Source organism: Suillus bovinus (assembly GCF_016758785.1).
Source record: "Suillus bovinus strain UH-Sbo-P2 chromosome Unknown EDB93scaffold_12, whole genome shotgun sequence".
Classification (NCBI taxonomy): Eukaryota; Fungi; Basidiomycota; class Agaricomycetes; order Boletales; family Suillaceae; genus Suillus; species Suillus bovinus.
In genome coordinates, this window is record NW_024542068.1 from 493,928 (window position 1) to 516,994 (window position 23,067).

At 48.7% G+C, this 23,067-nt stretch overlaps 7 protein-coding genes across 7 annotated transcripts; 4 read left to right on the forward strand and 3 right to left on the reverse strand.

The window, feature by feature from the left end:
* Positions 1–3,346: 3,346 nt before the first annotated feature.
* On the reverse strand, positions 3,347–5,020 carry EDB93DRAFT_135638 (uncharacterized protein). Its single transcript, XM_041455480.1, has 5 exons — positions 4,869–5,020; positions 4,741–4,812; positions 4,193–4,687; positions 3,853–4,142; positions 3,347–3,803 (listed from the first exon to the last, which is right to left on the reverse strand). The coding sequence occupies exons 1-5, from the start codon at positions 4,930–4,932 to the stop codon at positions 3,684–3,686; spliced, it is 1,041 nt and encodes a 346-aa protein (XP_041310256.1). The 5' UTR covers positions 4,933–5,020; the 3' UTR covers positions 3,347–3,683.
* Positions 5,021–8,474: 3,454 nt separating this feature from the next.
* EDB93DRAFT_1080720 (uncharacterized protein) lies at positions 8,475–9,690 on the forward strand (the record flags this gene model as incomplete). Its single annotated transcript, XM_041445564.1, has 6 exons — positions 8,475–8,505; positions 8,567–8,640; positions 8,697–8,726; positions 8,782–8,904; positions 8,960–9,178; positions 9,229–9,690. 6 exons carry the CDS (start codon positions 8,475–8,477, stop codon positions 9,688–9,690), a joined length of 939 nt encoding a protein of 312 aa, XP_041310257.1.
* A 186-nt stretch (positions 9,691–9,876) lies between these two features.
* On the reverse strand, positions 9,877–11,955 carry EDB93DRAFT_1326863 (eukaryotic translation initiation factor 3 subunit D; the record flags this gene model as incomplete). Its single annotated transcript, XM_041455069.1, has 6 exons — positions 11,402–11,955; positions 11,233–11,348; positions 11,048–11,180; positions 10,287–10,999; positions 10,025–10,217; positions 9,877–9,975 (listed from the first exon to the last, which is right to left on the reverse strand). Exons 1-6 carry the CDS (start codon positions 11,894–11,896, stop codon positions 9,877–9,879), a joined length of 1,749 nt encoding a protein of 582 aa, XP_041310258.1. The 5' UTR covers positions 11,897–11,955.
* Positions 11,956–12,051: 96 nt separating this feature from the next.
* Positions 12,052–12,500, forward strand: EDB93DRAFT_1073021 (uncharacterized protein; the record flags this gene model as incomplete). The annotated part of the gene is made up of 3 exons (XM_041444999.1): positions 12,052–12,133; positions 12,195–12,267; positions 12,317–12,500. Coding segments are annotated over 3 exons (339 nt in total), but the record flags the coding sequence as incomplete, so codon positions are not given.
* Positions 12,501–14,025: 1,525 nt separating this feature from the next.
* On the forward strand, positions 14,026–15,585 carry EDB93DRAFT_1131317 (uncharacterized protein). Its single transcript, XM_041448957.1, has 3 exons — positions 14,026–14,109; positions 14,176–14,282; positions 14,331–15,585. Exon 3 carries the CDS (start codon positions 14,332–14,334, stop codon positions 15,433–15,435), a length of 1,104 nt encoding a protein of 367 aa, XP_041310260.1. The 5' UTR covers positions 14,026–14,109; positions 14,176–14,282; position 14,331; the 3' UTR covers positions 15,436–15,585.
* A 41-nt stretch (positions 15,586–15,626) lies between these two features.
* EDB93DRAFT_1239380 (uncharacterized protein) lies at positions 15,627–18,233 on the forward strand (the record flags this gene model as incomplete). The annotated part of the gene is made up of 7 exons (XM_041451624.1): positions 15,627–15,757; positions 15,817–15,849; positions 15,899–15,989; positions 16,039–16,460; positions 16,520–16,712; positions 16,772–17,185; positions 17,235–18,233. The coding sequence occupies 7 exons, from the start codon at positions 15,627–15,629 to the stop codon at positions 18,231–18,233; spliced, it is 2,283 nt and encodes a 760-aa protein (XP_041310261.1).
* A 286-nt stretch (positions 18,234–18,519) lies between these two features.
* On the reverse strand, positions 18,520–21,926 carry EDB93DRAFT_1081026 (uncharacterized protein; the record flags this gene model as incomplete). Its single annotated transcript, XM_041445589.1, has 6 exons — positions 18,520–19,710; positions 19,758–20,755; positions 20,803–20,844; positions 20,896–20,982; positions 21,037–21,540; positions 21,599–21,926. 6 exons carry the CDS (start codon positions 21,924–21,926, stop codon positions 18,520–18,522), a joined length of 3,150 nt encoding a protein of 1,049 aa, XP_041310262.1.
* Positions 21,927–23,067: the final 1,141 nt, after the last annotated feature.

A 23,067-nucleotide genomic window follows, 5' to 3' on the forward strand; every position in this document is an offset into this window, starting at 1 on the left:
CACTACTGCTCATCCCTATCCTCCGCGGGTACTTCAGTTGAAACTTGAAACTCCGGCATCTAACCCAAATTCCGACCAGTCTCCTCCTCCAACACCGAAACTCACTCAAAAGGAAGATCAAGGTTCGAAGTTCGATTGGATTTGAACTAATTCAATGAACCAGTTCCGTCACTCGTCATAGCCCTGCCTCAATGCAGCATCATTCTAACGCCCTCTATTATTCCTGTGCTAGCGTTACACCCGAAAGGACAATCGAACATCCTCCCACATGCCATCCATGCTGTGTCCTCAGTCTATGAACCTTATGATTCGACGGAATTACAGCACTGTCACGGCATAACCCCAAAGCTGGTCCATGTGATCATCTTTCCATAGGCTATGCTTGCGATGCGGCATTGTTATTTTGGCTCGGTGTAACTTTGTCGGTTTCTTTCCAGGAGTCCAATGCCCTTCACATTCGGTACCTTTGACCCAAAGTCGAGTATCCCACGTAATAGCGCTTGTATTTCAACTTGCCAATGAAACACAGGCTCTATTCATCTTACTCGTATCTCTAGCCTTTGGCAATCCGAACTCGGAGAAGCACCAGAAGCTCCGTCGTCAAAACAGAGTTTTCGGTTGTCTGGTTCATCCTGTAACCCTGTGGAGCGATTGTGCCATCATATCTATGTCACAGACACAGACATGGACACAGGTGGATCCCTTCCCATCAAGCACGGCAAGTATTCAAGTTGCAGAAGAGCGAATCTTCTATGCTTAGCTTGCTTGATGTTGCACAGGCTGGGGATAACGACATGTGTTATAATCACATTAAACTCTGCGCCAAGAAGACGGGGATGAAAAAGTACAAGGATTGACATTGTTCACCACCATCGATAGTGACGTATTCTTGTCCACAGGTCTTGGTCGAGCGCTTTTGTTAAACTCGTCACGTTGCACATTTCATTGATGCCGCTGTCAAAAAAGCTATGTATGGAGTTGGACCAGTCAACGTACTGGACGGGACGGGACCTTATCGTTCGGGCAACTTAAGTTAAAGCATCCATCCTACACTAGCACAGTACTAGCGGCCACAATTATCGTCCATTAAATGAACGGCCAAGTCGCTAGTCTCCCCCGAACCCCTGAAGACGAACGTTCCCTCGCCAGCACAAACCCTCAACAAGCTGTTTGTTTGCAAATTTGAGCCGCCCACTTCCATCTACGCACCGATTTCCACCGCACGTGCCCCGAAGGTTATTCGGTTTCTCCCGCAGGAATGGGCGTCGGATGCTCAATGTGCCTGTCTGGGGGGCAGACTTGTTATGGCAGGACAGTGTATCATGTGAGACCAGGCCAATGGTAGCTCCTTCGCTTCGAGTGCGATGTCAGCGGATGACTGAGCACACTCCACAGCCCGACCTCCTATCGCCAGCGATTGGAAGAAGGAGGGGGGGAGAGGCGCCAGGGCATCATGAGGCCGCCGCAGCTCTCAATTAACTAGTAATGACTCACCACCCCTTTCTATTCATAACCTTGAGAGAGAGAGGGATATTGAGTCAGCGGGTGCAGTTGAGTCCGGCATTCAAATGTCTTATCAGTTCTTCTCGATTGCGCGGGTCCGCTCAAGGATAGTAAAGTAAATTACTACTAGTCAGAAGCACATGTCGGTGTCTTCGGCAGCCCGCGATGCACGCTTCTCCACACCTCACATCGGGAAACTCCGTAACGCTTCACATGAAAGTCGTTCTGGCCAGGTTCGCCTCTATTTCCCGTCAAAAACGAAGTCCTACGGTGACTTTGAAATTATCCGGAAGGCACGCCCTGTGCACTAGTACTATGTACGTATTCGAAACAGGGCGCAGGGATTGTAGGGCACTTGTGCACCATGGTACTTTTCTGGCTCTGTCTGCTCGGATGGAGTTTCCTTCCAACTGCGAGGACTGCTCGGCCCATTTGAGTCCGGACCCTGGACATAAACGCCACAAAGGCTTGCAGAGCGACGTGCTACGTACAAGAGATCACCGCCGGGGACGGCAGCAGGATACTTACGTCAGTCAGACGGTCTGAATGCGCCGTGGTCCATATAATGCCGTAATCAGGCCAACTATACGATTCTGGCAAGCGTGTAGTCCTCACTAGCCACGGAGGGTGACCCTAGCGAGGTCTTCATTACAAAACATTTGCGCCCATATTCCTACCCGAAATCGGCTACCACAGCTTCGGATTTTACTTTTTACTCAGACGCGGAAAGCCGATGCCAGCGATGTTCGTTTCATTCACACTCACCGAGCTACGGTCGTTTCGTTGGTTCGACGCGACAGATAGACATGGAAAAGACTTGGGATCACGGCATGATGTCAACCGCGGGACAAGCTTTGCAACATCGAAACATCGCAACCAGGGTGCTCTTGAAGTAAAAATAAAGTTATGCACCCGTTATGGCATGTATAATTATTGCGGCATGAGCCAGGCTGACAATTAGCAGCCGCTTCCATTCCTTGCAAGTATGTAAGTGCTTCTCCTATCCAGTATGGTCAAAGGACAAAAAGACGGATGACTACAGCAAACAGTTCATAGGCCCAAAAGGATCACTTGCTTCAATTCACGGTCATTGCGGAGTCCATGGAGGGCTGCCACCACAATAAGTATGTCGGTACCTGCAAAACGCCACAACACGTGGCTGGTAGAACGGGGAAAATATTGACAAACTCAAGCCATCTAAGCACCAAGTTATAACCTCCTGATCGAAACAATAATCATACAAGTCGGGTACAAAGCCCGTTGCGAGTCGCTTGCACTGCATATCCGTTTTGAGAGGTGCGCCACACCATATGATTTGATCAACGGGCACGTCAAACGATAAGGTTCTATACGTCGCGTTCAGGAAAACCTGAACGTGTAGAAAAGGACCTCGCATAACGGGTACGCCGCCGGCATCGTAGGGTTGTACTGTGAGAGGCTTGGCCTTACGATTCGGCTTGGCGAGACTGAGCCAGAGTGAATGCGAGAGATTCAAATGAGTTGACATCGCTTCTTGATGCAGGAGGGATGATTCCCATGTAGAGTCGAGCGCTTGGGGCACATATACACGCGAACAGTGTACATGCTTCCAACGTAACCTAGACAGCTCAAATGTCACTGCCGCAGGCCACTGAGAGGACTCGGTATGCCACAAAAGCAGAAGACCGAGGAATATCCCAAGTAAGAAAACAAGCGAACGTATGGATTGGGCCCATCATGATCACGGCGAGGAGATTATAGCCGAATGCTCACACAGTAGACGCCCTGCTCGAGAACCCGTGATTTGATTCACTTCATTCTATTTTGTGGACATCCTGTGTCGTGAGCCTACTCTTGGTCTACTCGCCATCCTGTACTCCACTGCCACGAGCGTTGCCAAGGACGGACATAGTAAGGGAAAAGCCAGAAATGGTGGGGTAGGTGTGGTCATAGTGTGGATCATAGGAATCCTTGATCTTGTCGCCAAAGAAGAGCCAATTGTGAATCTTTCGCAGTCCTGCGAGGTCGAGGTAGCAACGAACCACGTTTAAAACCCTGTTGCATCGACCAATAGCCTGTTATTAGCTACCCCGAAGCATCTGGTCGCATTGTCCGACACTTCCATCATGATGACCTTCTGAAACTTCTTCGTCCAAGGCCACAGCCAGGGTGATGCGAAGAAGAATGTGTGGGGAAAAGATCTATTTCTTTCGGCCCTTACGACCAGGACCAGATGCAGGAGGACCCATCTTTCTAAGGCAGTCATGACAGAACCAACTCTCCGGGAGTGGCTGCTTGAGGCTGACGCAAGGAAGGTGAAACTGTAAATGTGTCAGATTATGGTTACCAAAACATGAATTATAGGCTTACCCATTGATACGGGCAATCTGGGTTGTCACACGCGATCATTTCTCCGTAACTCAGCTTCTGACAGAAGCAATACAATTCCTTGTCTTCGCCATCTTCTCCCTCTTCGCCATCACCTTCTTCTGCTTCACCTTCTTCTGCACCTTGAGTTTCATCTCCATAATCAAAATCGAAATCCTCAGCTTCGGATGAAGCTCCCCGTCTTCTCCGGCGACCTCGGGTAGATGGAACATAGGCAGACGGTGCAGGCGATGGCAGCTTGATAGAACCCTGCGTCGCCATCAACCTCCGTTCTTGGATTTGACGTTTAGCATCAAAGCTAATGACATGAACGCGAACTCACTTTTAAAAGCACTGTCTTCCCCAGTGACCGAAGCACGGCCTCCGACAGAAGCTATGGTTCCTGAGCCACTTACCAGAGGGGTGGCGGTACCACCAGCGAAAGCATTTCGGAGGCTTTCATTGATTTGAGCAGCTGGATTGCGTCCCCCGAGCACATAGCCGGCAGCGCCACTACTAAGTCCTGATGCAGAGACCGGAGTCGAAGCCGCGGCACTAGCGAAAACAGACGCTGGGTCCGTTTCTCCTTGTAGAACGAGGACACGGCCCAGGTCATACTCTAACCGGGCCCGCTTCCTGGACAGCAAGTCGACGATACGAGAGGCCAGTGCAATTTTCTCGTCTGAAAGCGCTGAAAGTTTCTCTTGCGCATCCTTCAGTTTCTCAGTTGGTGGCGCTATCGTTCTATCCTTCTCTTTCGAAACGGGGTCCGTACCGTCTGATCGTAGGGCATATCGCATATATTTATGAGCCTCTTTGGCTAGATCATTTTGTATGTCTTGAAATATAAATAAATGCTGTGTAAGAGTCTGTGACATGATAGCTGCATACCTTGAGATTCGGTCTCTTTCGAGCGAAGCTCTTGCAGAAGAAATTGGACTTCGCTAGGTAAGTTATCTAGGGCTGATTATCGAGAGCCTCTTTAGCGTGGCAGATACTATGAACTGGAGTTGGCTCACTCATTATGAATTCTGACGCTATCGTGACAGCTTCCTCCAAGTTTTGGACGCTCGCAGTGCTCATGGTCTCCACGTTTAATATTGTCAATTGTCAGTCGTTGGGGGTTTGAGCTCAGGATGCTGGCTAGAGTTGACAAACCACAACGTGGAATTCGAACTCCGCGAATCACGGGGTTACGTAATGAAAGTAACTTCAAGTTGAAGGCAATGTTGACCTCGAAGGCTCAAGCTGGAACTGTCGACATATTCAAACAGCTCGACGTAAAGCGTTCGTGCGCAGCTGTTTGCAGGCTATGTCAGTAATAAGGTCATGGAATAATGGTAAGCATAGCACTGACTATACCAGACTGCAGTAATTCAAATGTTGATTTATGCCCAGCATCCTGTGCCTACTAGTACTGCCATTGATAGGATCAAATCAATTATATCTCCCCTATCCAGGCCGACAGTGGTTCCTAATAAAGGAATCACGTACCACTTTGCACACCTGGCTCGTTCAATGAGAACATTCGCACGTTGTGCAAGTTCTCTCTGTTGTCTATGCGTCAATCAGTCTGTCACAGCTCTCGGTACCGGTCGAATACACGAAGATCGTGCGGACTTCTACGCTCTCATGAAAGTATCGGTTTCTCACAGAACTACAGCAATTGCGAATCTATGATGACATGCTCTAATTTTGGCGAGGTTCATGACACGATGCCAAAGCTCTCCGTGGATCCAAACGCTTTCACATGATGAAACATTTAGGATGACCAGCACCCCCGATATGCCATTTTAACGACCGTGTGACGACATTGGCTATGAAAATCACAAGAATAGTATACTAGATGTGCCGCGTCGAAGGTGAGCCGATGTCATCTTAACGCTCTCTCAAGGCGCTAGTCGCCACTGACCTCATCTGTCTTACAGATGCTCCATTAGGCGCAATCGCATCCGCTTTCGCTACAGCATGTAAGGTTCGGCTGTGCATATATCTGAAATACGACATTCGGCCACGGACGAATACTCCGCTGTTGGACTCCGACGCCACCATGGCGAATACCGCAAGTAACTATCCAATAAAAATAACATGCATTCAAATTCCCGAACAGTCTGCGAAGCATAGAGAGATCCCGATGAGCGTTGTAAACATATCAGCAGATGGGATGGTTGTAATGATGCGCCTTGGAGCACATGTTGAGAAAATTTCTATTTACAATCTTGGTTATCTCTAGCTATCCGTAGTGAAGTTACAGCGATGATTCAATGCAGTACGTTGCGAGGAAACTGCGGTAATGCTGTGTTTCATGGTCAAGAAAGTTCTGTCCCTCCGCACTTAGGTCATCCAGCAGTCTACAGCGATGCCACCGTGGTCAATTCTTACTAGATGGATCATTTCTATTGAACTATGTCGTCCGAGTCGGGGGATGTCTAAGCTGGTTTTCCCCTCATCCACTTTCGTCTTCCAACGCTTACTATTAATTGTCACGCTTTGTTGAATATGATGGCCCTGTAGGAAGTTTTGTATTGCCCATCAGCTCTCCGTCCTACTAATAGTCCCAACGGAGGGGGGGGCTAGACTGGTGACCCGTCGGCTTGTGTAATACACGGAATATCAACGGTGTGTAGTCTTCGGTTTCGTGTTCGAGACGAGGACAGCAACAGACAGAAACTCTAAGTAAGGCGGAGTTTACACCTCCACTGATATCAAAAGACTCCATCCGCACTTAACCACGCCGCACGCGCAGCTCAATTGGTCACGCATCTAGATCCAGAGACCACCCACGCACATGCTGTGAAAAAGCTCCTAGAGCTAATGCCCTGCTTAAGTCCAAGTGGCATGTATGACAAATATCTACAACTAAGCCTGTCGATGGACAGCTTGACAAAGAACATATTATAGCGTCGACTCAAGAGGAGTGCCATACTCCTTAGCATATCCGGGGATTTTTCACAGGGCTGATGGGCATGACCTTACGCGGGAGACGCTTCGCGCCCTCGGGGAAAAGCGGCTGTGCGATGAGTCGGTGCCCTGAATAGCGAGGCCTCGTCGTAATCGGCTGCGTGTGGAGGGTTGCTACTAGGAGATGGCAAGGAACCGGACGGGAGCGAAGATGAGGGGGGGCTACCTAGATTAGCCACCGCGTGAATGTCGCGGAGACACCGTGTCCAAGCTGCAGTACGTACTAAAGTATTAGAAAATTAGATCGATTGCGTGGCTCAAACAGTACCCCTCAACGTTCTTTCACCTCAATCCCGAAATAAAGGGGCTTCACGCGGACGTAACTTTCTTCGGACGAAAACCGCCGTGTGTATGAGAGACTCTTTGGACACGCGTACCTCTCCATGCGAAAAACGGACACCCTTTTTCAGTTAAGTTAGTTGGCGATGACGGCAAGCGTTCGTGCGTCTATCTGACACGGGTACCTGCGTACAGGCAACGTCAACCCCCGCCGCCGAGTTTCTCTTCATTCATGAGCCCCTCTACGTCACCGACTGCGACAAACGCATGCTTAAAGACAGCTGGCGTGCCACTAGCCTCACTTTCAGCGTGCGAGTCGCCTACGATTGCAGGGCAACAAGCGAGCAAGCTACAGACACCTAAAAAACTTCATTTAAGCATCATTAAGCTCGAGATACCCAGGGGCCAGAGACTAGAAATTACTATTGCATGACTGTCCGCGGCGACTTCGAGTGACAGCGTCAAAAAGATTCCTTGGCAAACTTGCAGGGTTGCAAAGAAGGCCGACTTGAACATGAACACCCTCATAACAAGCCCGCGACAATTCATCCATTATTGGCACTGTCAGTTCCGCGGAGTCCTTGGAATCTAGATCCTTGCAACTTCCGTATTCTGCTGATCAACGATAAGTACTGAATCGTCTAGTGCTGCAAAATGTGTACCCGTGCGCCGTTACGACGGCCAAAGTCACACGCATACAGGAATGAGACGCGTGAGCCTCGGTGCCTAAAACATCGATGCGCTTATCGAAACTCTTACCCCTAGGGGAAGTCATGAGTGTCGTCAATAGAAGTGCTGTTGTTCGTCCACAAGTGTTATATGGCACAACAAGGACGTTTTCTATAAAGCGTCAGTTCGAGATTACAAGTAAACGCCCTAATCGGGTACCTCAGGTTGGGTTATTCGATAGATAGAAAGACGTTCCTTTGAATGGAACTGTGGAGCTTGGAAGCCAGGAATTTTAGCAAGCCTGTCCGGAAGCGACTAGGGAAAATCATGACCAGAGATCGATAAGAATGAGGTTCTATGTTGAGATAGTGAGAGTCGATGGGACGAGCAGAGGCATTCAAGTCCATACGCATTCTCTCATGCTTTCATGTGCACCCGAGCCAGTATACGGGCTATGCATGTAGCATTGCACACACGATTCGCGAGCAATACGCTTATTATGTCTCTTCGGGCCAAGACAGTGATTGTGAACAAACAAAAATTAGAGAGTAGGAGTCATGTCAAGCTAGCAGTGCTCACTAATATTAATTCTTGACTGAACCGTGCGTCCGCGTCAGCGTTGAGGGTGACAAGAGCACAGCCACAGCCTGAGCCCAAATGCCCACCGGCGCCCAGTGACCTCAGTCAGCGCCAGCATCTTGCTTTCGAGTCCTATCATGTCGTTCGAGTATGCCCCCATCACAAAAGGTTTAACGAGGCTGCTTCACTCTATCAACCAATTCGCTTACCGTTTCCTACTGTGTTGCAGGTCTCATGATGGGTAGCGCGTTGACATCCATTTTCGCTGGTATTTTCGATGTCAAGCACTACTTACACCTTCAGGTTCGAGTCTTTATCAGTAACACAGAAAGACTTTTTCAGCTCTTTCATTCTTCTAGCTCGTGCCTCACGTGTCACGCAACCATCAGGTATCCGAGTGAAGCTCCATAAAGCTGAATCTGAACCAAAACTACTTCTTTACAGTACTGGCGTCTATTGCTTCACCACGCTGCGTTTTCAAATTCGAGCGATCTCCTCATTGCTGAGATTGTGCTGTATGGCGTCGGTGTACATGTGGAACGTCAATTTGGAAGTGTCAAATTCGCGGTGCGTAACAACATATCCTTTCTGATGTTGATGCATGCGCTGACCTGTAGCAAAGTCATTTGCCGCGGTCTCCGTTCTGCTCGCAACGATACTAGAGTTTCTAACTCTCATACTATTCCACAATATGGGAATCAACCACATCCCATCCGGTCCATCAGCGCTACTCTTCAGCATCCTGTATCAGTGGTATAGGCTGATCCCCCCAGCGTACCATTTTCGAATATTTGGAATTGCTGGAAGCAATAAAGCGTTCATGTACATACTTGCTTCTCAGGTAATACCTGGATTTGGTCCACGTTCTATCGTTAATATAACCGTCATCAGCTTGCTCTAGGGCATCTTCCGGGTTCATTTGCCCCTGCGGTTGTTGGACTGCTTACCGGTTTCATATATCGCTCAGAACTTGTCAACATTAAAAGTTGGCGACTGTCGCCGTCTATAATCCGCTTTAGTACGCGTTTCTTGCTTCCATTAGTGGGCTCGACTCGCGCACCACGACGGTCTACCCGCGCTCGTCCCGAAACAACCAATCAAGCGCTAAGCCCTGACGTCGGGAATGAAGAGATAATCACCACCGCACGTCCTTCGGCAGGCACAGAAGACACTGGAGGTTCCGTTATGCGCGAATGGGTCAATGAACTCACGGGGAGGAACGAGCAAGGCACCACAGGAGTTCGTGTTCCGACTGACGCTGAGATCACTCAGGTGACAACAATGTTCCCAAATATGCAACGAGCCGTTATCGTCGGGGCATTACAGAGGAGGTCAGCTTTCCTATTAGTCTAAAAATAGTGTTAGGCTCTGACATGCGACTTGTAGTCCAAACATCGAGAGTGCAGTTGAATTGCTCTTGGCTTCCTGATGATTCATCTTCACATACATCTCTTTGTACAGTGTCTGATGCATATGCATTCTTGGAATGCGTATATCTTTTGGCACACTAAGATACGTAGCTCGGTGTAAAAGAGCATTTCAGGCCGCGGACTCAGGTTCATCACCTTCATACACCTCACCGTCCTCGTCCTCGGTAGTGAAAGCGGTCATAGGTACAGCATAAAGACGGATCACCGACTGAAATATGTGGATGAGAATGGGCCCAAAGAGAATGACGTGACTTTACCTTATTGGGGTCCTTAATAAGTACGTACTTGCCCTCGGGCATTTTCATACATAAATCAGTGATCGTTCTGACGATACCCCAGCCATTGGCAAGAGAGACATTCAGCTGAGCAGCAAAGTCGGTTGGACGCATGGAAGCTGTGCTCAGGATGACATGTCGCGTGTTGTCTTTAGGGTTTCCACGCGAGATATAACTGTGAACGGAGTTGTTAAACATAAAGAGAACAAAGAAATTGAAAGTTCAGATAAGAAACAACGCTTACCCTATTTTCATTAGTTCAGCTCCTGCCAGCACACTCTGTACAGTCCACTTGGCAAGTTTGCAACTGTTGTTTTTCATTTCTGTAGCAACTACAGCACCACGCTGTGAATCCAGCTTGGACCGCCAGTCAGGAGCACCGCCTGCTCCTTGGGCACGGGGGTCAAATTCGTTCAATGCACGAATGGTGACCAATCCATGGCCCTCTTGTGGATTTCCTGGTCCGGGTACATAAGCATCCACTTCAGTGCGGATACAGATCTTTACATCTTCGTCCTCCGTGATACCAAGGTCGAAAACACGGTAGCGGTATCCGCAAGATGCCAAAGGCTCTGTCTCTTCTGGACCATAGAATGGGTTAGGGTGGGCAAAGTCTGCCGCGATGTTTTCCTGAACAGATTGGAATCCAAAATTCTGATTGATATAAGTCGCCTCCAAAGACAGTGACGTAGCCGAATTAATGGATGGCGGCTCTGGAACCGCTGCCTTCTCGGTCGGGTTATTTGGATTTGGGGGTGCAGGATCCTGTGGAGGGTCCGAAGCGTTTTCGTTCACCGTAACAGTATCGAATGGACCACCGTCACGTTTATCGAAATATAAATTATTACCCTCGCGAAGAATGACAATGTCCCAAGGGTTGACTGATCGAGGTGCGCACATGAGGACCGACAAAATAGCATCCGTCGTATACACATTGGCAACATTTTTGGTGACCAACTGTGTGCGACATTAGGCATCATAAAGTGCAGAGGCAACTAAACATACCTGCTGGATAACGGGGTCATCAGAAGTTGTAGTGTTGTACTTGATGCGGTCCACAAGTTGCAACGGGCGTTCGGTCTTCGTAGTAATTCGATCGTATGATTTATCATACGCAAAAACGCGGCCGTAAGTATCACTAGTGACTGTCTTCGATATGGTACGACGGAAGAAGAACCACGAACACTCACATATCTTCCGGCTCATCGACTTCAAGCTTGAGCTTGGCAAGCCGATGGAACTCGATCTCCTCCAACATGGTCCACTGCGGGCTGATCGCAACAGACGATTCACGAGTGCGGTTTGTCTGATCCATGAGAATGTTAGCCGAGCAAGGAGTAAATAGGACACGCAGTGAACCTTTTCCCAATCTCTCCATCCTTTCCGACCCCCACGCTGTGCGCCCCCTCGGTTATTGAAACCACCACGGCCACCTCGTTGAGCAACCCCCCTATTAGCAAAGGACACACCACCACGACCAGTAGCCCTTCCGCGTATGAAGCCACCACCCCTGCGTGGAGGAGCAGCTTTATTATCCACCAGAGAGAAGCTGGATTCGTCTTCCACGTGGAAGTAAGCAAAAGCACTGGCAGTCCCACTGCCGAATGCCTGAGCACCATCTCTTCTTGAACGACCTGGACCGCGGGCATCCCTTGTTGAAGGAAGTCCTACTGCGGTTTGGCGAGTATCGCCTGTGGTATCATTCCAATCAGCGAAGCGGCCGAGCTTATCAGATTTTGAATATGGCGCATATGGGATATCCTTGAACTTGAACTGTTCAGGAATGTTAGAAGACGACGGACCCCATCCTCCGTCAGGATTGTCATGAATTGGCGGTAAAGTGAAGGAAGCCATTGTGGTCTGCGTTGATGGCAAACAAGATGAGCTACCGAAATTTTGAGTTCAGTAAGGCGTGGGAATATTGCCTTCATCCTCTACAGTCATGAAGTGGGTATGAATCTATGATCGTTCCTCCTAAAGTCAATTCCATCTAATTTTTGAATTCTGGCAGCGTCGTTCGGGAAATAAATAAGATTAATGAACGTGAACTCGAACTCGGGATTTCAGGATCATGGCATGATGAATACAAGGGTGAGTCGCGGTTCATTGCAGTGTTCTGGTGCTCTGACGCGCACATGTCTCATTATACTAGATTCTGCGTATGTATTCATTGGTGGTCTGCACTTTGACCTGACTGAAGGTGACGTGATCACCATATTTTCCCAGTGCGTCAATTACTCTGGCTATTTGAATGTCATTGAACCGTTCAGAAAGATATGGGGAAGTCATGGACGTCAATCTCCCTCGAGACAAAACGACTGGTAAAACAAAGGGATTTGGCTTCCTTATGTATGAAGATCAAAGGTCCACTGTGTTAGCCGTTGATAACCTCAATGGTGCCAACGTACTGGGTAAGACGCTGCGTGTGGACCACGTAAAGAACTATAAACAGCCAAAGTTGAAAGGCGAGGACGGAGAATGGGAGGAACCTGAAGAACAGAGTTTGAATGCCAGGCCAGAGATGATCGTGGGTGCGTGGCTCCCTTCTGAATTGCAGGCAGACTTCAATGCGCATTGCCGTTCCAGATGGAGGTCAAGCATCGGATTCAGATGCTTCTTCGGTTATTTCCATTGATCCTGAAGATCCTATGCGGGACTATATCTTGGCACAGAGAAAAGAAGAAAAAGCCCTCAAGAAATCTAAAAAATCCAAAAAATCGAAGAAATCTAAGACATCCAAGAAGCGACGCAGTGACGATGACAGGAGATGACAGGAATGAGTAATAAGAAGTATGCTTCTTTTGTTAATGACTGTATCTTAACACCGCTGGACTCTGCATATAATGTATGACATGCCGCTCATGCGAAACTTCGGATCTCTAGAACATGGAAGGTGTCCCTTTGGGCAGTATCAAGACAGTCACGGCAAGAACCGAACCTAGGTTGAGTTATGCTCGAGTTCGTTCCCAGTTGATACTTCATGCATGAATGCCAGCATTTATTAACATTCACTTCACAAGATATTTCAAGATGGTTCAATGATCCGAGGCTCCTGTTTCTTTGTGAGTATTTTTTAATTATTCTTCTGCTACCAAAAATATTCAAGCGATCCTGTGCATAAAGACTAACACAGCATGCGGTGAGTCGTGGTTCTTTAGATTCTTCTTGCTTTGTTACGGGGTCAGTGTCTTCCCCTGACAGCAAGACAGGTGTCAGCCGTTTGCAAATTTCAAGGGCAAGAGCCTGTACCCTAATTTATGCAATTTCTCCCGGTCAGCATCCTGTCATTGAGGCATACACAAAACGTGAGAGGTAAATCCAGTTCTCGCTAAATCCACTAGCACCTGAAGCAAGGAATGTCAATTCGGGATCAAGAGAGTTCGGGAACGTTCCTTGTGAGATTTTGAAGCAAAAATATGTGTAGACTTTCTGTATTGGTGGGCTCCTTAACCCTCCGTGGATGACAGTTGGAAGTATTTATTACAGACCGGCGGAGTTATGTATGCGGCTGAGGCAGAGCGTGACCGGCTTGGCCGTTACCTCTAATCATTAAGCTGTACAGCCTTGATGCTGACCTGGTAGGAGTGCTCGAGATCGATAAATCCGCAGAGCTATATGCTGCAGCGTCAGCCGGAAATATAGAGCAGACGATGACAGAAAAATAGCTACTGCTATCATAGTTCCATGCTAGCGACATGACTAACACGAAACTCATGGCTGGATGAAGAGAAACAGACTAAGTTAGGTGAATGCCCCTCTGAACCAGTTGCGGGGAGCATTATAGAAACCCGGAATTGAGATACACACGTCTATTCAAATCGAGTAAACCTGATGAGTCTGAGCAGCATCCAAAATATCGATTGCGATGTGGTACACTTCGCGGTGGTGGACACATGCCATTTTCAATGTTCCGGTTTGAAGTGTATCACGAGCCCGAGGTCACGACGGTGGTCTGGGCCAAATCAAGGTTTCAAGATTGCACACGTGACTTCGACTGTTCAGCGACGCCTTTTTGTGAGCCCAATGTGAGCAGATCAACGTCTGATATACAGTCGTCTTGGACACCAGTAAGAACATCCAAAGTTTTACTATTGGAACTAACTTGGACTAAACAAAGCCTATTGTCTTTACAGCCACTTTTATTGATTGTATCATTCAACTCCGAAGGTGCCTTTTGCAGAGAGAATTAAGTCAAAGAGGGTTAAATACCTTGCTCCTGACTCGCAACAGAAACTTTCAGGTCGTTCACATTTATTGAGTCTCTTATACAAATTCATCTGGCCGGCAGAATGATGCCTGTCACACGCTCTGCCAACTCAAATTCACTATCGACGCCATCCAAAGCCAAAACTCGCTCTAGTGTTGGAATGACAACAGACATTTCAACTACAGGCACGTCTCCGCGCCGTACTCCCCACTGCAAAACATGCCACCGACCCAGGCAGGGGCATCCCCGCTCCGGCTGTCCTTATATTGAATCCGCGATATCAGGTCAGACTAATGGTGCCACAGAAGATATTGTGGACGAATTGTCATCCTTGCGCATCGTGAATCCCAATGACGAGCGTTCTTCCCTTTCCACTGAAACACCCACCCAATCCAAGAACCTGAAACGTCGACTCTCTGTCCGTTTTGCCCTTCTTCCAGCTGGAAGTCTCGTGTCACTCTCCACTACATCTTCGGAAATTGTAGAGAGACTTCTCCAACCAGGAATGATGAGCAATGAGTCCGATGATGATGACGACGATGGTGATGGTGATGGCGATGGTCAGAGAGCAATAATGCAATGGAGACGGACTTTAACTAGTCCTGAATTACCTCTGGAAGAAACTCCAGACCTCAGCTCCGGGGCAGCAAATAAGCCATGTGCAACTGGTCATGCTAGTTCGGGTACCGGTCTGTCACGTCGTATGCCGTGCACGCTGGAGACCCCGACTGTGAGCCTAGTGTCCACAGAACCGCTTTCTAGCCACCCCACAAGTGACTTCATCGATATGAACGAAACTGTCTTCCTTGATGCAGATTGCGAAAGGAAACCAAATCCTCTGGCGCGAACGATGAGCGCAGATGAGAGATCATTATTCCTCGATAATCTCACGCAATCATCAGGGATTGCACCTGCCATGTTATTCTCCGTCCCATTGATCGATCTCAAGTCCGTGCAGCACGACGCAGAGAAACTAGGTTTCAACGTCCGAGTGTTGCCGAACGAAAGCTCACGAGAGCACCGATGGGTTATTTTGGCAAAGGAAGGGGATGCAGCGGAATTCCTTCAACAACGTCTAACCGAGGAAGAAGAGAAAGGGCGGAAAACAAAAGGGAATTTTGGTGTTGCCGCTGGCGGAGCACTAGTGGGCGCTGTAGCAACATTCACAGGACTAGCGTTCTCTTGACTTTCCTTGTCCAATACACCACATTTAAGTCACTCAATAAAGTACTTTTACGCAAATCTGCATATTAACAGTATGTTTTGTTAGTTTGGGCTTGTCGGTACTTTGTCCCTTACTGCATAGGGTTAGCCACATTACAAACAAACACAGCACCTTTGTAAGTTACCTGCTGGGCGCTGACTCTGATAACGGAAATGTCTACATCGCCAGGAGACACTGTTGAGAGTTTTGAGACTTATACTCAGGGAGCTGAGCGAGATGAACAGGGGACCGGGGACCTTCCAACTTATCATGATATTGCAGCCCAAAGCGGTCCAAATTCACGGTGCGCAGACAGGAGAACCGGTTGATGAACACAATCTCACATATTCATTGATACGGTAGCTTTGGTCGCTGGAGAGGCTGGATAGAAAAGAGGTGAGCACGCTAGCCCTGATTTCTTTACTTTCTTTTGATCGGAATGCAGAGCCGCAGAGCGTTATGCAGACGTCACTGCCGAGGAATTTCAGCGCAGGCGAGCTAGAGGGTGGAGTGAAGATGGGTCTTCGCAGGCTACCGTATGTGTGTATTCCTCATGCTATGGTTTACTCATCTGGTATCGCACAGGAGGAATATCAAGACAACTCTGTCCCGGAGTGTTACAGTTCAACACCTGAGCTCCTGCACTTGACAATAAATGCAGATCTTCCCCCTCTCCCTCCTCCTCCGCAGACAATTCCCGATGAATATACAACTCCCGATCCATCGCTGGAGCCTTCTCTGCATATACCAGAGGAACATATGCCCCCAACTCACCTCTCAATCCATCATTTCGGCTCCCGTTTTTTACCGCACTCGACTGCGCCTATCAGATGCATTCTTCCTCTCCAGCACGATCGTCTCCTACTCATGGGTACCGATACTGGGTTGTCAGTCCTTAACATGTTCCCTGCAAAGTGGGCTGATGAGACAAGTCCTGATGGAGTAACTGGCCTCATTCAAAAGGGACCCGCTGATGCACAGGCCAGAGTTATGTGGACAGGAGAGGCGTAAGCAAACGATCATTCTTATTCCCCTTGTCTGGCTATTAACAACTGGTATATTGCAGTGTCTACCAGTTGTCGCTTTTGGAGTACGAAGACGCCGGTGAAAGTACTCCGCAGGGGGTCGTACTTGCTTTGGTTGGTCCTGAGCTCGAAGATTCTCAATCTCCTGGCGCGCATCAAGAGTCCCCGCGCTTTCTCAGAATGTATAAACTCGCAAGTTTGACCAGCCTAGCAAGGTGGGCCATCGCGCATCAAGTGAGACAGTTATTTAGTCTTCCCTTACGTTATCTAAAGTATTCACTTCGCTGGGCCAGGACGCACAGCCAGTTGATTTGCACAGGTTATCAGACTGGCATTCCCAAGAGACACCAGTGAAGAAGCACAGATCAACAAATAGTATTACAAAGGGTTTACGAAATCTCATCACGGACCCTCCCGCTCGTAAGCGACGAACTAGTTTCCTTCCAACACCAAATACAAAGCGCCCACCAGCAAAGAGAGATCAATCTTGGGACGTTGTCGACGATTTACCACTGCGCTGGGCTACTGATTTTACATCACTTTCGTCAACTGGGTCCAGAATATCTAATACGAGTGTGGTTTCCTATGCTCTCTGGCACGAAGGTGGTACGGGATCCACTCGCCGTGCACTGCTTGCCGTGGCGACTAAGACCAACATAATTTTGTATGAGACTCCGAGAGGGGAGAGGGCTTTCCATTTTGTGAAGGTGTGTATCGATCTTCTGATATTTAATTTGACTACAGGACACTTCGCAGGAATTTTACACGCCATCCCAGCCACGCTCTCTTACTTTCGTTCAGCAATGCGTACAAGACACTTTTCGATCACTTTCTGATGTTGGAACTCCTCGAACGACTGTTGGGCACGGTCATAACCGTGGAGCTTCCGCAGACGCCTTGTGCAACCCTGTAAACATCGCATATGAAGCCCAAACAGCAATTTTTGTTGTGTTCGACAAAAGGGCTGGAATCATACGAGTAGCTGATTCAGCAGTCACGGAAGTGGATATGTTCGAGAGTGGAGGGAGTGTTAGCAATTCTTCCTTTGTGGGCGGAAGTGGATCCAGCCTGACATTGAACGCTGGAGGATCTCTCCCAAGTCGTCGGTCTCGAGGTTCGGTCGATTTCGCGGCTGGCAAAGAACACAAAGGCGCTTGGGTTCTGCCCTCAAAAGTCGACATTCCAACTGTACATATTCCTCATCTTGGTACCTCCTACAGCAGCATTTTTGTCCTCACGCGCGGCAAAATCACACACATCGTTGCTGCCCCCCTTCCCGCATCTATTCACTCCACGCCTCCTTTGTGCATCATAACCTGGGATTTCCCGCCTTCAAGTGTGACTGCACGAATGCATTTGCCAGTGCCGTGCAGTTCACAAGAGAGTCCTGAGCCTTCCTTACAACTGATTGGGATGGGCGATGAAGGCGTTGAGGCGCACGAAGTGCCTCTATCATATCTTTCTGGGAGTTGTAAGGGTAAAGGCAAGGCACTTCCTGAGCCTCCCTTCGCGCAGAATCCACTTGGCGAGGCTGGATTCCTCACGATCGGAGGACGTTGGCGTCATTACATCGGCGCATCTCAGTTGGAAAGAATGAATTCCACCATGTCCACCAGCTCGTTTGAGACGGAAGAACTCTTATCGCGCGCGAAGGCTGAGGAAGGTGTCTATGGGTGGTGGCGGAAGGAGTGGCAGGACTGGCGAATCTTTTGGTTGGGAGGTGACACTAACAATGGCAGTTCTGTGGATGACTGAATGATGATACTGATGATTCGCTATGTTGGAACTTCCGTGGAGATTTTAATTCGGTTTAATCACAACACATTAATTTATCTCATGTCAGGGCATGTATCAAGTCCAGTACTGTAACCGTACGTACCAGTAACACAAAACAGAGTGTAGCTCAGATACATGAGTGCAGTAAATATTACACATGCAAGAGACATTGTGTACCATAAGAATCACGGGGTGGTACTAATCACAGATGCAAAGCAGAACAAAGTATGAGGAAAGCATAAAAGGTATCTGCACATCATTAATATCACTGCCGAGATTGTGTTTGTGAAGAAGGTCCTCCACCAGTTTCGTCCATCGAGTATCTAACCTTGTGAACTTGTGGATGAGTATCGGGTTGTGATGATTGAGGCTTCCGTGCCCGAATAACGACGAACGACTTTCCAGAATCCTTGGGAGATGAACTACCTTCAGGCTCCACTTCACTCGCCCCACCGTCCAGTCGATCACCCTCACTGTGCCTACGATTCCTTCGAATGTTGTACCAATGTCTCTTCTTTGGCTGGTCAGGATCACTGGTGTTTGATTCCCCACTATTTGTTTTGGTCGCCATCGAAGGATGCTCCTCCTGCGGGGGAGCATTTACAGGTGCTGCACTCAATGCAGCCACATCTCCAATAATGACTGCTGTTTGACTCTTCGTGCGCATGTGTGGCAGCATTGCTCCAGTAGGTAGTCCAGAGCTCATAAGTGCAGGAAGGCGCGCAACATTCGCTATGGAAGCAGTTGGAGTAGGTAGTTCTTCATCGTCATGAACTGTCTTCCTGACAGACACCGGCCCACTGCGCTTGCGTTCCATGCTCGGGAATGTGAAAGTTGAACTCCCCCCAGTCTCGCCAGCAATTGCGTACGGTGAGTCATAGTGGGCACGACCACCACCGATGCGGGAGAAACCTGAATTGGAGTGTTGGGGAGGTGTACTGACGGATGTGCGGTCGTATGAACTGCGGGGACCTGGGAATGGTTGCCACGCGCCCATGATATGTCCACTTTCTGCATCGTCATCACTGTCTTCTCTGTAAGGCTGCAGAGCATGCTCGGGTCGCAATACTGATGGCGGAGGCCCACCAGAATGATGAGAGGAGTTGGAACCTTTGTCTCTCTGTGCGAAAGATGCATTGGGTGGCGCATAGGGAGATGAATCACGTGCAGCAAAAGAGTCTCGAGCGACGGGTGAATGTCGTACTTCCGTGGCTTTGTAGTGTCTTCGTTCGCGACCACCTCTCCGTGGCCCGCAACATCCGAGAAGAGAAAGCACACCAATCAATCCGCTATCGACTGGCCGTCTAGAGTGATCAAAGCCAACCCGACCTAGAATGCGCACAACAGCTTCAATGACCTTGATGACAAGAATCAGAAACAAGGCAAGATAAACAAGGCAAACGACGATCAGTATGCCATAGGCTACCCAACCGCCTGCGCCTGCGCCAATTGAAATCTGAACGAGTTCTTAGCATTGGACTTTACGGAGACATGTGGGCTCACCGTTGGCGTCAAAATGACTAGCAGTACAGCAACCACGATACGTGCAACGCAAAATAAGAAGCTGATGAGGCCCATGCCTGCTCCTGCACCCCATGGTAACCATACGCTCGTGACCAACGCGCTAACAACTTCCGCCACCAAAATTACAATCGCTTGGGCTGTTCCGCTGTGCTGCCCGCACCCTATAGTCACCCCGAGGACGAGGTTGGACAGGAAAAGCAAGCCTGAGAACAGTTGCGAGTGCTGGCGGTAGTGATTGTAGAGTGGACCTAACGCAAGAAGAGTACGTGTTTCGTCGTATAATTTGGTTGTTGATGTCCGGCTTAACCGTAAGAGTAGAAGAGAAGGAGCGATCACAGAGAAGAGGGCGAATGAGAGGGCGCCAAGGGCTAATGAAGACGCTGAGCTTCCTGTTGAAAATTCGTAGCACGAGAATATGGTGACGGGTAAATGAAAAAGGACGAGAACGCGCACAAGGTTTCCTATCAGTACGCTAGAGTGAAAAGAGCTGACTTCCGGTCGAAAGAAGCGTCTCCTGAGCAAGGTATAGTTGTGGCCAAATCCGGTTGACGATCTGCTCTCGTCTCCACTCGTGTCAAGGATGTCCTTACTGCCTGCCGAAAGCCGTCGCATGTGACTCTTGTTTGTCGTGTTTGTGAGCACAGCAGAACTTGATAAACTGCCTGACGGTCGCTGTGAAAATACCCAATCTACAATCCATAGGAACAGACTGAGCAAGATTGTGCCAGCTATAATGGCCAAGAACAGGGTTAAGCAGATTGCAAAGAGATCTTGGGGTTGCACTCCAACACTCCATGCAAATGATTGCATCCCAGTTGTAGTGTTCGGTGGCAATAGGAAAATCGTGTTCGGAATTGACTGGTCAATGTAGATAACGGAAGACGGATCAGCCAACTGATCGGCGAAGTTTGATGGGGGATTATACGGTTGGACATTCAGTGGGTTCCAGTGCGTGGAATGTGCGTTCAGTGTGATGTCTACAGACCATTAGAAATCGTATGACAGTATTCAAATTTAAACCTACTATACGTCAGTGACGCCCAGGCAGTTTGCGACAGTAGGGGATCTGTAATTCATAAGTACATACGGTATACATCAAATTTCGGATCGTACTCACAAATGAAAGGCGGCCACTGGACAGCGACCATAGCTAGTGCTGCACACCACTGCGTGTGAAAGATGATATCACGCAATGATGGAGAGCCTGATGTACCATAAGCTCTGCAAAAACACGAACAGAACACGTAAAACTACTTACAAAACCTCATCAGTGCAGGTGATGTTGAAAAACGCTCACCGCTGATGGCACTAGCAAGAATGAACCCAGTACTCTCCAACCGGTGCCAAATTCCCGGACCAGGTCTACTGAAGCCCCGACTCCAAGCAGATACGATCCGGGCTAAACCAACGATGAGCCAATAAGTTGCTGCAAGACCGACTGTTGCCCAAAATATGATGTGGGCATTGCCATACGGCGAATCAAGTGGTCCAGGATGAAGTGGTGTGGTTGTGACGGTAAGGCATAATATCTCGTTTCCAGATGGGTCAACAGCTCGGAGTTCTGTGTCCATGGTTGTCAAGGAATTCTTGGTATTGAATGGTATGGATGCAGAGAGTGCAAATGGCCCTGCAGGGATAGGGCAATATGTGGAATTTCCGCCGAGAGGTGGCAGAGGAGAAGGTGGTCGTAATGTATCGCACAGAGCGGAATTATTACTGAAGGTATTCATGGTGAGTGTCGTAGCTTCCGTGAAGAGGGTAGCTTGGAGAGGGAAGGATGTGAGTCATGACAGCTAAAGCACACGAGCAAGTATGCGTACAAAGGCTGGTGCTGTTAGCAGAAGATGCGACGATCTGCTGGGAGGCATTCCCCAAAATTGTGATATTTAGCGTCTGACCATTGATTATTTGCGAGTACACTGTGTCGACTGAAAGCTTTTGCGATTCACTTCCTGAGAAACAGTCATAGAAGGGAAGTGTTGCGGGCTGCGCGAATGTCGAAAGGAGAGACGCGGAAAATGACAGAAAGATAAAAGCCTTTGAGACCGAACAACATGATGAAGAAAGGATTGTGGTCATCGTTGAATACGACGGGCACGGGAAGTGCTGCCAGACTCCAGGTCCAGGTGTGCACAGACTTCTCACCATTTACCACGCCACCAACACGGATTTCATCTCCGTTCGTCGAACACAGAGACTCTCGTAGCGGCGGACGTCTAGGACCGTCCGCTCTTGTGTAACGATTAGACATCGTTGATTTGCAGTAGGAAGAAAAATAGTCGACATACTGCAGACCTCAGCCCATTACCACCCTACCCGATGTGTGCCGCATTGACACGTTTTTCAATTGCGCCATACTGTAACCGCACTATCGATGGCATGGGGAACCTGAACTTGGCCACGCTCTTTCTCTTGAGTTGGCAGCTCTCACAAGCCGTGTATCATGATTGGATGCGCAAGCGCAGTTGATAGTGGCACTGAGGTTGGGCAGTTGGTGTTTAGCAACACGCGCAACATAATCCACTGCCCATGGCGATTTCGACTGGCATAGCAACTTGGATTGTTCAGGACATTAGTCTCATGTGAATTTACAGGTCTTCAGTGCCGCTACTGTTAACACAAGTATGTCCCAATTCACCACAACCGTGATGAATATGATCCGCAGCAGCGCAGATTAAAACCGTCGAGACTACCATGTCATCTAATGTCCGATGTGCTTGGACATCCCGCCTCAATTGCCCTGACTGCGAGCATTTTCGAGTCTCGAATCACGCCTGGCCATTTACCAATTTGGAATGCATTTCAATGGACCAACCATGATTTTAAGCATAACCGTGCTTGCCAGCATGCTGCCCGCGGAGATATTGATGCGGACTGTGAGTGGCCTTGAAGTATTCTCACGATTCCCGTCTCCCCATGGTGGACCAACCACCGTCTGGAAAGGAGGAAATGGATGCAACAGAGTGCTTATAATATTTCCCGACATTCGGAATGTCAAGGGTGATCGGTTTATGTTCCTTTAATGTCACTGCCGAAGTCGGAATCGATCTGTTCACTGCTGCTATCGCTGGAAATCCTACGGTGGATTTGCCAGAGACTCGTATACCGAGGCCTGACGTTCAGGGATTTTCAAGCCCAACTCGTACGATGGAGGACCTATTCAATTTGCTTGTTTTTGTCTCGTCCCAATGATTGCGCTTCATGTATATTAGATACGTGTGCTTGCACTGAGTTTATTTCGCAAACACGAAGTCTTCTGTAACCACCATGAAATATAGCACACAAGGCA

Coding starts and splice junctions, on each gene's coding strand:
- EDB93DRAFT_135638 (XM_041455480.1), bottom strand. CDS start 4,932: ATGAGCACTGCGAGCGTCCAAAACTTGGAGGAAGCTGTCACGATAGCG. Junction 4,688..4,740: donor GAAAGAGACCGAATCTCAAG/GTATGCAGCTAT, acceptor TTATATTTCAAG/ACATACAAAATGATCTAGCC. Junction 3,804..3,852: donor CAGATTGCCCGTATCAATGG/GTAAGCCTATAA, acceptor ACACATTTACAG/TTTCACCTTCCTTGCGTCAG.
- EDB93DRAFT_1131317 (XM_041448957.1), top strand. CDS start 14,332: ATGATGCCTGTCACACGCTCTGCCAACTCAAATTCACTATCGACGCCA.